Source organism: Rutilus rutilus (assembly GCF_951802725.1).
Source record: "Rutilus rutilus genome assembly, chromosome: 7".
Lineage (NCBI taxonomy): Eukaryota > Metazoa > Chordata > Actinopteri > Cypriniformes > Leuciscidae > Rutilus > Rutilus rutilus.
Genome location: NC_140221.1, coordinates 12,078,400 through 12,097,300, shown reverse-complemented (window position 1 = coordinate 12,097,300; position 18,901 = coordinate 12,078,400). Strand labels below are relative to the sequence as shown.

Below are 18,901 nucleotides of genomic sequence, written 5' to 3'. Positions count from 1 at the left end.
AGCCATTTTCAAGAAATGGCTGAAGACGCATCTTTTTCGGCAGCACTTGATCCAGTAATACTAACACTTTCTCTTCTATTCTATATATATAAACTGTTAGTTTAACGGCTTCTATTGTTCTCATTTGTACGTTGCTTTGGATAAAAGAGTCTGCTAAATGAATAAATGTAAATGTAATTACTTCATAATGTCTCAGACAGCAGTGATAAAGGAGTAGTCCGTAACATCAAAAGGACCTTAAATGGCCTGTTTAATTAATTTCATTATTTTATCTTCAGTTACAAATGACAATTCCGGCCTTAATGAACAGTGTTGCTAACCGTCCCTTTGCGCCACTTGGTGGTGATTTCGCAAATTAATTTCACATCCTTAAAAGATCACTTTGCATGATCATTTAGACTTATTTTCAAAAATGTTGGTCACAACATAATATTTTAGTGCCATGTGTCAGTTTTAATGACTTTGAAATAATTATAAAATGTTAAAAATAGTTTGTTTTGAACATAAAAAAGATTAACATGCATATTTTAATTGTAACTCAATTAGTAAAGAGTAAATAATAGTAATGATAGAAATAGCAGTAGTATAATGATAGTACTATTATCAGTATTACAGTTATTTATACAGTTATCATGGACAGTGTTTTACCTGGTAAAGCGAGCATGGACTGGAAATCCCAACAATTGAAAGTACCCGTGGAATCATCTGCACAGGACATCCAAAGGTTCTCAAAGATGCTGGATGTGATGATAACACTATCATCATCTGAAGACACTTTCCAGTAGTGACTAAGTAATGATAATACAGCAAACCCACACCCCAAAAAACCCAAGAGAAGTGCAATAATTTGCAATATGTCTTTCATATCTCTGGATCTTCTGCGTTCCAAGGTGTTCCGGGTGGCTGGAGATCAGTCTATGTTCTGTGTGCATACTGCACATTTCAAGGAATATAGCCTGCCTGTCTTGCTGTGTTACCACTCTCAGAAAAAAAGGCACACAAGTTGTCACTGGGGCGGTACCTTTTCAAAAGTCACACCTTTGTACCCAAAGTGCATATTAGTACCTCAAAGGTACATATTGGTACCAAAAGTGTACATATTAGTACATAAATGATACAAAGTAAATAATGACCTTTTTAAAGGGTATGGTCCCATTGGTAGCTTTTGTATATATTTTTTTTTTCTGAGAGTGTGTTAAACATAGTCTTACACAAGTCCAGAGCTTTGACAAAAGCAGACAGGTACAAAAGAGAACCACCAACCCAAATCAAATCTTGTTCACTTTTTTATACAGCACCATCAAATTTCATAATTCTACTGCTAGCCACACGTAGTGATAAATAACCTATGTATTCAACGATATGTTGCACCAATACATGGAATTTAACCTTGTAATGCCTTTTAAGCTGTTTGATTTCAATGCCTGGTAGCTGCCAGAAGTTATAAATGCATACTGCACGTTACTCTGATAGGTTAAACATTAAAAAGAAAGGTTCTTTAATAGTTTTTGGGTTCAGCAAAAAGCCTTCAGGCTACAGTTTTCATGAACTGATTTAAGGAAATGTGCAAAATATAACACCACTCCTAAGAATTAAAGTTCCAGTTAGAAACCATAAAATAATTTGATGCCATAAAAAACATTCATAAAATGCAGAAACCATGACTGATCTCAACAACCCATATAATAACATTAAGAACTTTTACCATCTCTGGTGAACCATAGGCTACAATAATTTCAGAAATGTTTTATTATACAGTGAAAAGTGTATAGTAACATTCAGGAATTCATATATAAAGAGATTTAATTCAAAATTGTTTTTGTCTTTTAATAGTTCACCAAGATGTCACTTTTAATACTAGTCACTGGTCATTATCTTTACATAATAGTTTCAGATGTTTAGAAAAAAAAAAAAAAAAATGAAATAAAGGAAAAAAGTGTATTTGGGTAATCGATACATCATGTACAAAATGTTCATATTTACCATAGCATTAACATGTTCTAAGGACAGCTTAAGATATTGTACAGAGTCTTATCTTTTACACACATGCTGATTACATTAGAGGGGCTGAATATGTTGATACAACATTCAGTTGTTACAGTGTAATGTTTATTCTGTGTGTTTTGTATCAGTAATGTGAGCATTAAAGGTTTACTAAGTTATCGATAAAGATAGGTACTGTTATTTAAGTTATTTCTTTTTAGATGAGAACCTAAAAATCTGTTATTTCAAAAAGTAACTAAATTAATATGCCATACATAATTAAATCCAAATGTTACTACTTAATTTGTAACCCATGATAATTTCAGATATTTTTTAACAAGATAAATTTAGAAGTTTATAAAAAATAAAACACCTTACTAGGTTTACGATGTTGATAACTGGAATCGCATCACTGCCGTCTGTGAAAAAGGGTCAATGGGTTCAATTTTGTTTAATGTACTACTTGACAAACCATAAACTGTCTTTTCCCCATTTTTTCCCCATTTGGCTGATGAGGACTTAGCATTTATTTCCCTTATATATCCCTAAAATATAGTGGATTTCCCTAATATCTATAAAATCCACAAACACAATGCTTGATTTTGTTCTCTACAGCTATTGTATGAATAAGTACACACCACCTCCACTATCTTATTGTTTTTAAAATCGGCTGTATGCTTTTCAAGTAGTCAGGCATCCACTTAATAAATAACTTGGCCTTTGTCACACCTCAATAAACGCTCCCTGACAATGTGATCCTTCACTTCAACAGAGGAGGAGTGAACAGCTATGTTAGGAAATAAAGGATATACCTAAAATTGTGGCTGAATACATCCATAAATTGGACAACTGGCATTGGGAAATCTGATCTCTGAATATGAAGGACATTTTAATAGCATCATGTTTGGTGTGCCCCAGTTACAGCTAGTGTGAGTTGCCTAATAATAACAAATTGAGTTATTATTGTGACTTAACAAATATGACTTATTGAGTTCTTTCCAGCACTGGTCATGTCATTGGAAAAGTCACAACAATAAAACCCAACACTTTACCCCAGTAAAGCCGGAACTTTACCCCCTGTCTCAATTTCACTCCTGAAAAGAGGTATGGGTGACTATCCTCACCTATTTTTTTTTTTTTGCAAATTCACTTCTGCCGAGGATTAATAAATCATCTTTATGACTGAAAAGAGATAAGCAAAAAGATATAAGAACAGCAACCATGACTTTTAAAGGCAAATGAAATACTATGATTATAATCTTAACAAACCTTTAACCCTTAATAATAAACGTCAGTGTGTAACCCTGCAGTACCTCTTTTTCTATGAAATAAATAATCTCTTTCCATATGGTAAAAATTAATGCAATAAACAAAATGGGGTTTAGTTTCATTTGCAGCCTGTGTTCAAAGTTGGCAATAAGCACTGTTGAAATAAATGTAAATAAAACAAAATCAGAAAACAAAATAAAAATAAAACAGATAATCTCAGTGACACACAATGAAGCAAACTCTTTTCTTTGGGCCTTAGTGCAAGAATGAAAATACAAAAGAAATTTTTTTATGCCTTTAAACGATGTATTCAAATGTTTCCAAAGCAAAACCCCTAACTGGTTTTCAAACAATAACATTTTATATCAGTCAGCCTCTGTACTATCTATTGTCTTCTATACCTATAGCTACACACAGATTACTAGATACTTAGTACACTTTTAGATTTGGTCTAAACTGGAAGCTTTCTTCCAGTTCTAACATTCTAACAATTCCAAATTGCCTTAGAATCTGTAAAAAGAAGAAGCAACATCACAAATGTACAAATTGGTTTGGCTCTGACTTAAACGTACACAAAAAGGTGCAATATTTTACGAGGCAAAAAATACAACAACAAAAACAACCTTGTTTAAGAAGTGCAAATTAAACATTAAATAATAAATTATCCATTTCACTTAAAAATAATGCCTTATTATATACCTAATAAACACCTGCTGATATATACAGTATATATATATATATATATATATATATATATATATATATATATATATATATATATATATATATATATATATATATAGTACCAGTCAAAAGTTTGGAAATATTACTATTTTTAATGTTTTTGAAAGAAGTCTCTCATGCTCATCAAGCCTGCAGTAAAAAACAAACAAAAACAAAAAAACCGTAATATTATGAAATATTATTACAATTTAAAATAATGGTTCTCTTTTTTAATATACTTTAAAATGTCATTTATTTTTGTGATGCAAAGCTGAATTTTCATCAGCAAGTACTCCAGTCTTTGGTGTCTTATGATCCTTCAGAAATCATTCTAATATGCTGATTTATGATCAATGTTGGAAACAGTTGTGCTGCTTAATATTTTTTTTTATAACCTGAGATACTTTTTTCAGGATTATTTGATGAATAAAAAGTTTAAAAGAACTGTATTTATTTAGAATAGAAATCTTTTGTAACAATATACACTACCGTTCAAAAGTTTGGGAACAATAACTAATATATTTTTTAAGAAATTAGTACTTTAATTCAACAAGGATGCGTTAAATTGATAAAAGGTGATGGGAACGATTTATATTGTTAGAAATGTTTTTATTTTGAATAAATGCTGTTTTTATGAATAAATGCTGTTAACGTTTTACTCATCAATGAATCCTGAAAAAAGTATTCCAAAAAAATATATTACACAGCACAACTGTTTCCATCATTGATAATAACTGAGTATCAAATCATCATATTAGAATGATTTCTGAAGGATCATAAGACACCAAAGACTGGAGTACTTGCTGATGAAAATTCAGCTTTGCATCACAAAAATAAATTACATTTTAAAATATATTAAAAAAGAGAACCATTATTTTAAATTGTAATAATATTTCATAATATTACTGTTTTTTTTTTTTAACTGCAGGCTTGATGAGCATAAGAGACTTCTTTCAAAAACATTAAAAATAGTAATGTTTCCAAACTTTTGACTGGTACTGTATATATCTATATATATATATATATATATATATATACACACACACACACACATTTTTGTGTTCAGTAAGGGTATGTAGGTACAATTACAAAGAATAAAGAATCTATTGTATATCACTTATTGTGACAGAAATAAATATTGTCGAAGTTCCTTTTCTTTTCATTAGAGCGATGTGAATAGGTGCCACTCTGTTTAGCATTATGCCGTAAGTTTAAGATTTTTCTGACTTTAAAAAGTACTGGCTTTAACAGGAGGAAGCTAATAAGGCATCAGAGGGTGCCTTACTTCTCTGTCAGTGTCACGATGACAGATATTTAGCAGGCCTTTCTGCATCCGTTCATCACCCAAAACAAGGCTTAAGGCTTTAAGATTTGGCTCAGGTCATCCACTTATGCAGATTTCTTAGCCACAGCTAAACCAATCAGACCAGCCAATCCTGCCAATCCAGCCAAACCCAAACCAATGCCACCAACAATTGCCATTCCAACCAGCCCATCTAGAAAACATAAGAGTGAGAAACATGTTCAATGCAAATTCCTTGTTCAATCATGAGACATTTAAAGATTACTTTTATACAGTACCTATACAGCCTACATAACATATTACTATACACCTTAAATAAAGAAATGGACAATATACATGCTTACCTTTCTTCATGGTTTTATTAATGAGTTTCTCCAGATCTAAAGCTTGAGAATTTCCAGGTTCATTCCTCAGTAAAGTCCTGATGTATTTCAGAGCTCTCTCATATTCCTAGAGTTAATAAAAAACAGTAGAATGAGATTCACAACGTCATTCCAACTATAAGTGTCCAATGTAAACATGAGATAACAACCTTGAGCTTATAGTTGGCTACAGCAAGATAAAACAGATAATCCCGCTGGTCATCTTTGGTGCCCTTATGAATAAGTTCTGGTGAAAGACAAAGCAATTCCACATTTATATTTAGTAGCAAGACAAAATTATAGTGATTGTAAAGATGAAATAAAAATACAGAAAACTGATGTACTTCAAGAGCATTGCATTTTTTTTAGAGTATTTCACTCTTCCCTGCATGTATAAAAATACAATTTATATAAATTATATGTAAAGGGAATTTTATTTATTTATTGTTAAGAGGAAAAACCCCTTGAGATGTGACACCTCGTTTTTGAGGGGACCTCAGGAAAACTTCACACACATACACACATACATACATACATACCATACATATACACACACACACACACACACACACACACACACACACACACACACACACACACACACACACACACACACACACACACACACACACACACACACACACACACACACACACACACACACACACACACACACACACACACACATACATACAAAACAAAGACAAATGCTCTCCATCACACCTAAACAACCCATATCTTCCCAAATCCAACCATTAGATATTAGTCAAAAAACAGTTACGGTCATTCATATAGACAATTATATCAAGCATGAGGAAAACAGTTGCAGCTTGTATGCAAATAATTAAGAAGAGACATTTTAAACTGGTGAAAAGAGGAGATCGATCTAAAAGACCTAGGTAAACAATTCCAATCAGAGGGGGCTTTAAATTTAAAGGCTCTCCTCCCACTTTCTTTGGATATATTTGGTACAAAAAAAAAAGATGGACAGTGTCTCTTAGGCTGTAAGAGGTTTGATATGGAATCAAGTATTGTTTCAGATAGGATGGGTAGTTTGAAAAAATAAATTTGTGAACAAACTGCGACCAATGATACTGTCGTCTAGAATTTAGTGAAAGAAGATTCAGTGACTGATACATTTGACAGTGATTTCTGGACAGTTCTAAATGGACACCTCAAAACAAATCTGCAGATACTATTATAAATCACATTCAAAGGTTTAAGATTGGTTACGGCAGTGTTCTGATAAACAACATCAGCATAATCAATTATAGGTAATAATAGTTGAGTAATAATTTTTAATCTAATCTGTTTTGTAAAACAATTAATTGAGCGGTATAACATTCTTAAGCTACGGTTTATGTTTTTTACAATAGAATCGATATGAGGTCTGAAGGTAAGCAGTGAGTCAAGCCAAAGGCCAAGATATTTAAACTCCTCAACATTACTTAGAGGTGTACCATCCAGAAATTTAACCTCAAGAAAATTATTTTCCTTATGGAGTGCAGATCTGGTTGCAAAAAGCATGCTATAACACTTATTTTTATGCAATAAAAACTAATTAGAAGAGAACCATGTTTGAATAAGATTGAAATCAGATTGAAGTGAGGTTTGAATCTTAGATATATTGTGATTAGATGTATACATAACTATGTCATCTGCATATAGATGAATCTGACAGTCTGAGCATATTTGAGGGAGGTAATTTATAAAAATGGAAAATAAAAGGGGCCCTAGGGAAGAACCCTGGGGGACACCCATTTCCATTATTCTAGGCTGGGAGAGAGCAGAATTAAAAGACACACTTTGACTTCATAATGAAGATATGAATTAAACCAGAGAACAGCTGATTTAGAAAGACCAATAGCATATAATTTGTCAAGAAGAATATAATGATTGACCATGTCAAACGCCTTAAAGAGGTCTATACAAATTGCACCAGTAGACTTGTTATTATCTTGTGCAGAAAAAATATCATTGGTAAATACTGTAAGGGCTGTTGTTGTAGAGTGATGATGTCTAAATCCAGATTAATTTGGAGTCAAGAGGGAAAAGTCATTAATATATTTAGACAGTTGCCTAAAAATAAGCTTTTAAAATATCTTAGCTACATTACTGATTATGGAAATTGGCCTATAATTGTTGACATCAAGTGAGTCACCACTCTTGTGAAGTGGTATTACTTTAGCAAATTTCCACATTAATGGAATTACACAGGTGGAAAGTGATAAATTAAAATTAAAATTAAATTAAATTAAAAGTGGAAATGCTAGGACATGAGAAGAAAGTTTAATAAACTTCATGTCCAGACCATCAGGACCAGCGCCATTAGAATGTTTTATTTCTGAGATTGCCTGTTGAACATCTGAGGGATGGATTGTTGAAATGGAGAAAGAGATATTGTTCACAGCATTAGTTATGCTAGAATAGGAGAGCTCAGCTGATTGAGAACAACAAATAGAAGAAAAGTGTTGATTGAGGGCATTGGCAATTGAGATAGGGTCAGTGATAATGCTATTGTTCACTCTAAGTTTGGAAGGAGGATTTGTATTGGTTTTGTTAACTAAAGAGTTAAGTCTCTTCCAAAATGTCTTAGGGTTTTTGATGTCTGATGAAGAGTGCTTATAGTAATTTGATTTTGCATTCCTTGTTTTAGTTGTACATGCATTTCTTAATTTGGATTGCTCCTGTCTGCCTCGCTGCCTGCTGTGAGTTTGTTTGCTTCGGTGCTGTAAGCTCCGTCTTAGCCTTGTATTTCTTTCTGTTTTGAACCATCATTTACTATCATTTCTAGTTGTTTATTAGCCTGGGAAAACCCAGACAAACTTCCGGCAAATTTAGATTTGCTCTGCAAGTAGTCTGGCAAAGAGCCCATTCAAGCCGATTTCTAATCCGTCCAAATCGAGGCACCAATCAGAAACGTTGAGGCGGGCTTTACACGATGACGATCGCTCTGATTGGTTTTAGGTCTATCCAATTGCGCCCAGAGGCATTTGAGCGACGTCCGTTGGTGAAGCGCACCAACTTTTAAACATTACTATATTCAAATTGCAAACACATGAGGACAGTCTCCATGAAAGACCCACTGGCTGATGAACGTGCTACTACATTTCTCTCCGAAACGGTAGGAAATTAAATTAGATTTAATAGAGGATTTTAACTGTGACAAGATGATTGACAGGGCAGTTTAAGTGACAGGATGCATGCGACAGATCCGTCCGATAAAGATGACGAAGTAGTATGTCCCAAAGCTTGCCTACTTTTTTGCTACACATTCTAAAGTAAATACCTTTTCTTCACAAAAAGAGTACATACTTTTATGGCGTAGTGTAACTTAGGCGAATTGGGACGCAGCATATGGCTTTACACGATGACGATCGCTCTGATTGGTTTTAGGTCTATCCAATTGTGCCCAGAGGCATTTGAGTGACGTCCGCCCTTTGGAAACAAGTTATTAATGAAGCTTTGCCAGACCATAACTCAGTTACTACTGAGAATGGTCTGGTTTTAACCAGGCTAGTTGTTTATACTACTAAATACAACTTACCCAACATCTCAGATTAACCTGACATCGCTAGCTTCCGTTATTATTAGCACAACACGCTAGTAATTCGCTAGCCTGTTAACGCGCCACCCGTGCACTCAGTTATTTTTTATTTATTTTTCTCTCGCGCGCCCGTGCCTTTGAGTTCATAAAAAACCCAGGTGAGTAAGAATCAGTCAACAAACACGGTGAGTAATGTCTTGTTACGCCCCATGGCTCAGAAGGACGCAACAAAGACGGGGACACACGCCAAAAGTGCCAAAAAATATACGAAGTTTATTAACAAAAGAAAACTATACAGAAAAAGAATAAAGCGACATGAGACTGTCAGGAATCAGTGGTGTAAAGTTAAGTGAATGCATGAAGTGTAATGAGCTGTAGAAATGTTGGATGCAAAACATAAACAGAACGCAAACAAAGCAAGGTCCGAAATGCAGCCGCGCTGTCCCGCAGTCACTTGTCATCAGGCCCTTTTTAAAGGAAGAGACCGGAAACCAACAGCAGGAGTCCTCAATAAGAACGCCCACCAATAACTCCTTTGGAAGGCGGCACATTTCCATATCAACACAGGGATGACGCACATGAGTCGTCACACCCCACCCCTTAAGACAGGGGTCTATCAAGAAACCCTGTAATATACAAGAAAAAAAAGTTAACAACAATATAAATGCACTTTAATTACCCAGAGGAGCACGCGACAGGGCATCAGCAACAACATTTTCGGATCCTCTAACATGTCGAATATCCAGGGAATAAGCCTGTAAAAACAGAGACCAACGAATAAGCCTTTGATTCGGACAATGGAATGAATTCAGGAACGTCAACGGGTTGTGATCCGTAAAGACCACCACGGGTTGACCCAAACCAACGTAAACCTCAAAATGTTGCAACGCCCAAATCAGAGCCAGAGCTTCCTTTTCCACTACGGAATAATTCAACTGATAGGAATTAAACTTGCGAGAAAAGAAACTGACAGGGTGGATCACACCTTCCTCATCGCCCTGCTGAAGGACAGCCCCTGCACCAACTTGGCTTGCATCCACCTGTAACGAAAAAGGTCTCTCAAAACAAGGAGCAGCCAGGACAGTGGAAGAACACAATAAAGACTTAACGTTGTCAAAAGCCAATGCACAATTCGATGACCAAACAAATTTTGCCTTAGCCTTTAGAAGATCAGTGAGTGGTGCAACAACGGAAGAAAAATTGCGGCAAAAGGAACGATAATATCCTACTAATCCTAAAAAGCGCATCAGCTCTTTTTTTGTAGTAGGAACAGGATAGTCACAAACAGCCTGAACTTTAGCACTTAATGGCCGTACCTCCCCGTTACCCACAACTTTGCCAAGATAAGTTATAGTAGCTTGAGCAAAGCTACATTTCGCAAGGTTCACTGTCAACTTGGCGTCTGACAAACGCCGTAAGACAGCGCCCAAGCGCTCTAAATGTGAATCCCAACTGTCGCTAAACACTACAAGGTCATCTAGATACACCGCACACCCTTCAAGGCCCGAAACTACACGATTCATCAGCCGTTGAAAGGTGGCAGGTGCATTTCGTAACCCGAAGCTCATAACCCGGTATGAGTAGAGGCCTGATGGAATAACAAATGAGGAAATCTCCTGAGCTCTTTGACTCAAAGGCACCTGCCAATACCCTCTCAGCAGGTCAAGCTTTGTTACAAATTTAGCAGAACCAACTTGATCAATACAATCATCCACTCGTGGGAGTGGGAAACAATCTGGCCTTGTCACACTATTAAGTTTACGAAAGTCGGTGCAAAATCTTACCGCACCATCAGACTTTGCAACCAGCAAGCAAGGCGATGTCCAGTCTGAACTCGAAGGAACTGCTATATCGTTTTCCAGCATATATTTAATTTCTGCTTCCATTAGCTTTCGTTTCTCTGGTGACACTCGATAATAACGTTGTTTTATAGGTGATGCGTTACCCACATCAATGTCGTGTTCAGCCCAATCAGTACGCGTTGGCGTGTCCCCAAACAATTCTGGAAAACTCTGTAACAAAGAAATCAAATCTACAGACTGTAACGGTGACAAGTGAACCAGAGTAGCATCAAGTTTTTCCAAAGATTCAGTATTGTTTAATCGCCCACGTAAAACACTATCATCAGGTTCATAACCCTCTTTCTCCCCTGAACAAAAGTTTGAAACATCAGACGTCGCAAGTAGAACTGAATGAACAGATCCATCATTATTTGACTTAAAACTCTCATAATACGGTTTTAACAGATTTACATGATATAAGTGAGTAGACTTCCTCCGATGTGGAGTTGCCACTATGTAATTTTCATCGCTCAGTCTGCGCTTCACCACAAACGGGCCCTCAAATTTTGCTTCAAAAGGAGAAGACGGCAATAGACGTGACACAAGGACCTGATCTCCTGGCTCAAAAACACGGCGTTCAGTTTTACGATCATACAACCGTTTCATTTTATGCTGTTGCTTTTCAAGCTTAGCACTGGCTAACTCTCTTGCTTGTATCAGTCTCTGACGAAATCCATCGACATTTGCAAGCAAATTTTTTGGTGAATCTGAACTTTTAACAGGATTTTGCAGTACTGCCAAAAGCCCCCGAACTTTATGACCAAAAACTAAATCGTTAGGACTAAATCCAGTGCTTTCTTGTACAACTTCACGTGCAGCCAACAATAACCAGGGCAACCCCTCCTCCCAATCTCCATCCAACTGTACACAATAAGCACGAAGGGATGAAATGCACTAGCAAGATTATGCTTAATTTTTAGCTGTTTTAATACTTGTTGGAAAAGATGAGACGTAAGGTTAGAACCCTGATCACTCCGAACTATTTTAGGAATGCCAAAAATTGACATAAACTGTGACAAAGCCTTTACAATTGAACGTGACGTAATTGTGCGCAAGGGATAGGCAGAAGGGAAACGTGTAGCCAAGCACATAACGGTAAGCAAATACTTGCTTCCTGACTTCGAGCATGGTAGAGGACCCACACAGTCCACAACAACATGTTCGAAGGGTTCACAGTTCGCTGGAATCGGATTTAATGGAACCGGTTTTAAGACCTGATTCGGCTTACCAGTAAGTTGACAAGTGTGACATTTTTTAACATAAGCAGAAATATCCCGCTTCAGTCGTGGCCAAAAAAAATAACGTAGAACCCGATTATAGGTTTTCTTAACCCCAAGGTGACCAGATTTTTCATGAGCAACTTCTAAAACCATAGAGCGAAACTTTGCTGGAACAACTACTTGGACAATAGGATCACCGACAAAATCCTGGCCATGAGGACACCATTTTCTCAGCAAGAGTCCATCCTGAATGAAGTACGCTCTGGCCACATCAGCTACGTCACTGTCAGAAAGAGCAAGAGTGAACAATTCAGACAATGAAGAATCTGAATGTTGCTCCTTACTCCATTCATCTGTAGAGAACGGAAAAGACAAATCAGACAAGTTAGGTATAGGAAGAGAAATATTTGCCTTTGACACTTGTTTGTTTTCATCGGTCAGGACACACTGAGCATTTTTGACCATAGCCCGAGTTGCAATAGCTACAGGATCTCCCTTTAGAACTTCTTGAGTAACGTCACTCCCGGACAAAACCATAGGAGATGGCGGTACACTAGGCCAGACCTGACCTCCTGCCAATTTGTTACCCAAAATAAGGTGAACCCCCTCAATTGGTAACACAGGGCGCAGTCCTACCGCAACCTCACCAGTCACCAAATCAGAGCTAAGTTTCACCTTATGTAAAGGCACTGATAACGTATTTAATCCCACTCCCCGAACTAACATGCTCTCACCAGTTTCAGATTGCGAGGAAAATGGCAAAGTGGACTCTAAAATGAATGAATCCACAGCTCCAGTGTCCCGCAAGATTTTAATGGGAACTTCCATAGATCCATCCAACAAAGACACTCGCCCTTCTGTAATAAAAGGAGAAAAACTAGACAAGCAATTATTAGAAAGTTTAATATCAGTGTCACTATCACATAAGTGAACAGAATTGGCCATTGCCGCAGGTTTAAATTTACCCGTCTCAACTCGTTTATTTTTACTTTTAAGTATCAAACAATCTGCTTTCCAGTGTCCTTTTCCCCGACAGTAGTTACAAGTTTTGGACTGATCAAATTTGCTTGAAAATGTATGACCAGACTGTGAAGTGTTATTTGTAAAATGAGCTAAACCCACTTCCTCCCGTGTCTGCCAAACAGCAGCCGAACTCTTATGAGTAAGCACATAGTTATCAGCCAATGATGCCGCTTCTTCAGGAGACTGAAATTTGTGTTCATTAACATTCGTTGCAACTTGCTCTGGAACAGAGTTTTTAAACTGTTCAATTATAATCAACTCAAGCAAATCATCAAATGTTTTAACATCAAGCGATGAACACCAACGCGTAACCTGTCGTCTCAACTCCCGCACAAACTCCAAATGGGTCCGGCCTGGAATCATCTTACACGATCTAAATCGCTGTCGATAAGTTTCAGGCACACACTCATAAACTTTCAACACCGCTGCCTTAACAGTATCATAGTCCTTACACTCATCATTCAATAGTTAAAGCAGAAAAAGCTAATTGTGCCTTACCAACTAACACGCACTGCAACAACAATACACAGTTTGTTTTGGACCAACCTTGCATCTCAGCGACACGTTCAAAAAGAGAAAAAAACACATCCGGATCATGTTCATTGAATTTAGGAACAAGTTTTAAATTTTGATGCAATGGAAAACTTCCAAAAGCACCAAACTCCAGTGAACTATCAGTATTCTCCCTACTTTCCTGTAAAAGTTTGAGCTTTAAATAGTCCAGCTCCATTTTTGCCTTCTCTAACTCAAGTTTACCTTGTTCAGATCGATGTTTCATTCTCTCATGATCTATTTGCAACAACAACTCTTTTTGTTGGTCAAAAGTTAAACCGGACTGCGAAACAGTTAAGTCTTGTGCGTGTACGTCCTGAATTTGCTCCATTGTAGACGACAAAATTCCTTTATCCACCAATTTATTTTCCAACTCAATTTTAATAGTACTTTCTTTAAGTCTCTTATCACTAATTGTAATTTCATAAAACTCCGCAATTCTTAAAAGCTGCTCTTTATTGCATTTATCTAACGATTCACGTGAAGGTGATTTAGCAAACTTTTCTACATCCGCCATAAACGCATCACAGAACACAAGCAACCAATTGTGCAAACAAACACTCAGAATTTCCCCCCTATCTACCTTTCCAAACAATCTAACTTACTAGACCCTAATCTTCATGTAGTTACCGGCGGGGGGAAATTAAGCACACGAACCCAATGGGTGCAATTGCAACTAGTTAGACTAGCGACAATTCACAACACCACGGAAGTGCTCCCGAGACAACCGCTACTACCCGCTTTCACCACAGCACTACAAAAACAACAAAACCGACATGTCTCAAAGGAAACAAGTCGCTTAGCCTAACCGGGAAAAACTCCAAGTAAAAAACAAATTTGCACAATAGTTACTTACCCGTCTGTGACTTCAAACGGCGATCAAATCATTGCGAACTGCACAAATCACTGTCAGGTGGTCCCCAACACAAAACTAAATTGCGCCGTGACGTCAAATTATTCAAATAGGATTTCCCTCAAAACGTCAGGAACAAACAACCATCTCAAATTATGTTTAAACGAATAACCGAAATCGAAAACAAAAACTCGACAAAACAAATGAGTTTATCAAATATTTCCATCATTCGCAAACTATCAAACAAAAACGGACGAGCCCCTATTTGTTACGCCCCATGGCTCAGAAGGACGCAACAAAGACGGGGACACACGCCAAAAGTGCCAAAAAATATACGAAGTTTATTAACAAAAGAAAACTATACAGAAAAAGAATAAAGTGACATGAGACTGTCAGGAATCAGTGGTGTAAAGTTAAGTGAATGCATGAAGTGTAATGAGCTGTAGAAATGTTGGATGCAAAACATAAACAGAACGCAAACAAAGCAAGGTCCGAAATGCAGCCGCGCCCGTCCCGCAGTCACTTGTCATCAGGCCCTTTTTAAAGGAAGAGACCGGAAACCAACAGCAGGTGTCCTCAATAAGAACGCCCACCAATAACTCCTTTGGAAGGCGGCACATTTCCATATCAACACAGGGATGACGCACATGAGTCGTCACAGTCTTGTCCTGTTATTGTCACCTGCACTTCATGTCACATGTTTAGCATAGCCTTCTCTGTCGGCAATATAGGATTTATATGTGATAAATGCAGGCAGTCAGGCTGACGGAGAAGATTTCAGAACTAGAGACACGCATCCAAACTTTAATTGAGGATAGTCAGAGAGCTTTAGATACTATTTTGGATGCGCCTAGCATAGTGAACTCTTAACATGATTCGGTTGCGGCTGAATTAGTGCCTGTGCAGCAAGGCAAATGGGTGACAGTGAGGGATCGCTCTAGTCGCGGATAAAAAAAAAAAAAAACACTCTTCCGTTCCGATTACCATAACAAATCGATTTGCCCCGCTCAGTGAAACACCCACTGAGAATTCTGTTGATTGTGCCCTAGTAATTGGTGATTCGATCACACGGAACGTGAAAATAGAGACTCCAGCCACCATAGTCACATGTTTGCCGGGAGCCAGAGCGCCTGACATCAAAGCAAATTTAAAAGTGCTGGCTAATGCTAATCGTAAATTCTCTAAGATCATTATTCACGTCAGCACTAATGATGTTCGACTCCGCCAGATCACCAAAATTTATATTAAAGAGGTGTGTGAACTCGCAAGTACGATGTCAAGCACTGTAATTTGCTCTGGCCCCCTTCCTGTTCGCAGGAGTGATGAGATAGTAGATTGTGTTCACTCAATGCCTGGCTGTCGAGGTGGTGTCCGCTTAATGATATAGAATTCATAGACAATTGGAAAAGTTTTTGGGGCAAACCTGACCTGTTGAAAAGAGATGGTATTCATCCCTCCTGGGATGGTGCTGCTCTTCTCTCTAGTAATTTGGCTCATAGTCTTAGAGATAAAAAAAAAAACGACAAATTGGGCACCAGGTCAGGAAGCAGACAGACTGGCTTAACCGACTGTCTGCTAGCGGCCTCGGCGTCACCAAGGTCAGATAAATCCCATCACATAGAGCCTCTTTCACCTAGATATCATCATATAGAGACTGTGTCTGTTCCCCGAATTTGGAAATCCAAAAAACGTCCAAACCCATCTAAGGTTAAAAATTTAATTGATGTTCAACAAATAAAAAACAGATATAATACAGATGAGCAAATGATAAAGCTTGGGTTGCTGAATATTTGATCCCTTACTCCAAAAGCACTCATTGTTAATGATATGATTTCAGATAATAACCTAGATGTGCTGTGTTTGACAGAAACCTGGCTAAAACCAAACGATTACATTACTTTAAATGAGTCAACCCCACAAGATTACAGTTATAAACATGAACCTCGTCTGAAACGCAAAGGAGGAGGTGTTGCTGTAATTTATAGTAATATTTTCAAAACCACTAAGAAATCAAGTTTTAAATATACTTCTTTTGAAGTGTTGGTGCTTAATGTAAAAATATATAGTGTAAACGATAAAGCACGTTTGAGATTTGTGCTGGCTACTGTATACAGGCCACCAGGGCACCATAAAGATTTTATCAAAAAATTTGTGGACTTTCTATCAGAATTAATATTGACTACAGATAAAGTACTAATTGTTGGTGATTTTAATATACACATAGATAATGAAAAAGATGCAATGGGATTGGCATTTAAAGACATTGTAAACTCAATTGGAGTTAGACAACACGTGTCAGGACCTACTCATTGTCATAATCATACTATTTTTAAGATTTAATTTTATCACACGGAATAGATGTTGATGCCGTTGAAATTCTGCAGCAGAGCGATGACATCTCAGATCATTATGTAGTCTCATGTAAATTACATTTAGCCAAGGCTGCAAAGCCGACTCCGACACCTATCACTTCTGCCACTAAAGATTGCTTTATCAATAATTTTCCTAATAAGTTTCATCATCTCAGCATCCCAGATAGCTTAGAAGAACTTGATATTGCAACAGAAACTTTTAACTCTCTCTTTTCCAGCACTTTAGACACAGTTGCTCCGTTGCGCTTAAAGAAGATTAAAGAAAATAGTCCAACGCCGTGGTACAACAAGCACACTCTGGCCCTTAAGAGAGCAGCCAGAAAAATGTAGCGCAACTGGAAGAAAACAAAACTAGAGGTATTTCGCATTTCATGGAAGGAGAGCTCAATTACTTATAGAGAGGCTTTAAAAGCTGCTAGATCTGCTTATTTTTCAACCCTATTAGAAGAAAATAAACATAATCCTAGGTATTTATTTGAAACAGTGGCAAAACTAACGAAAAAGAAAGATTCAAGCCCAGAAGTTTCCAAGCAACACAGCAGTAATGACTTTATGAACTTCTTCACTTGATTGATAATATCAGGGACAAAATTATAATTATGCAACCGTCTACTACAGTATCGCATCAGGGAGTGCATTTTAGTCTCCCTGAGGAAAAATTTGATTAATTTTTTGCTATAGGAGAGGAAGAATCGACAACATGTATGTTAGACCCTATACCGACTAAGCTACTGAAAGAGATGCTTCCAGATGTCATAGATCCTCTTCTTAATATCATTAATTTGTCTTTGTCTCTGGGATACGTACCAAAAACCATGATTAAACCGCTTGTTAAAAAAACGCAACTTGATCCTACATAATTAGTCAATTACAGGCCGATCTCGAATCTGCCTTTTCTGTCAAAGATATTAGAAAAAGCAGTATCCTCACAACTGTGTTCCTTTCTTGAAAGAAATGATATCTGCAAGGATTTTCAGTCCGGATTTAGACCGTACCATAGTACCGAGACAGCTCTCGTTAGAGTCACAAATGACTTGCTCTTATCATCCGATCGTGGTTGTATCTCTCTATTAGCGTTACTCGATCTTAGTGCTGCATTTGACACCATTGACCACAACATTCTTTTAAATCAGTGTTTCCCAAACCTGTCCTGGAGTACCCCCAACACTGCACGTTTTCTTTGTCTCCCTAATCAAACACACCTGATTCAACTCATCAGCTCATTATGAGTTGAATCAGGTGTGTTTGATTAGGGAGACAAAGAAAACGTGCAGTGTTGGGGGTACTCCAGGACAGGTTTGGGAACCACTGTTTTAAAGAGACTAGAAAACTATGTTGGCATTAGTGGAATTGCACTAGCATGGTTTAAATCATACTTATCTGACCGTTATCAGTTTGTAGCAGTAAATGAAGAGATGTCTTATCGATCACAAGTTCAGTATGGCGTACCACAAGGCTCAGTACTAGGACCGTTGCTGTTCACTCTGTACATGCTACCCTTAGGAGATATCATTAGGAGACATGGAATTAGCTTTCACTGTTATGCTAACGATACTCAGCTCTATATTTCTTCAAAACCTAACGAAACTTACCAATTCACAAAATTAACGGAATGCATAGCTGATATAAAAAACTGGATGACTAGTAATTTCCTAGTGGTTGCCCTGCACGCTTAATAAACAAACTACAGCTAGTTCAAAACGCAGCAGCTCGAGTTCTTACCAGAACCAGGAAGTATGACCATATTAGCCCGGTTCTGTCAACACTGCATTGACTGCCTATTAAACACTGCATACATTTTAAAATATTGCTGATTACTTACAAAGCACTAAATGGTTTAGCTCCGCAGTACT

The 18,901-nt window shown here is 37.1% G+C and overlaps 1 protein-coding gene across 1 annotated transcript in view; it reads right to left on the bottom strand.

The window, feature by feature from the left end:
- Positions 1–5,135: 5,135 nt before the first annotated feature.
- The window catches only part of LOC311294157 (mitochondrial fission 1 protein-like), a 50,351-nt gene continuing 36,585 nt past the window's right edge, over positions 5,136–18,901 (bottom strand). Inside the window, exons 3-5 of the mRNA XM_084414870.1 lie at positions 5,811–5,887; positions 5,623–5,728; positions 5,136–5,471 (exon numbers count right to left, since the gene is read on the bottom strand). Coding sequence (XP_084270996.1) covers positions 5,365–5,471; positions 5,623–5,728; positions 5,811–5,887 — 290 coding nt within the window. The 3' untranslated portion in view covers positions 5,136–5,364. The remainder of the gene's footprint in view (positions 5,472–5,622; positions 5,729–5,810; positions 5,888–18,901) is intronic.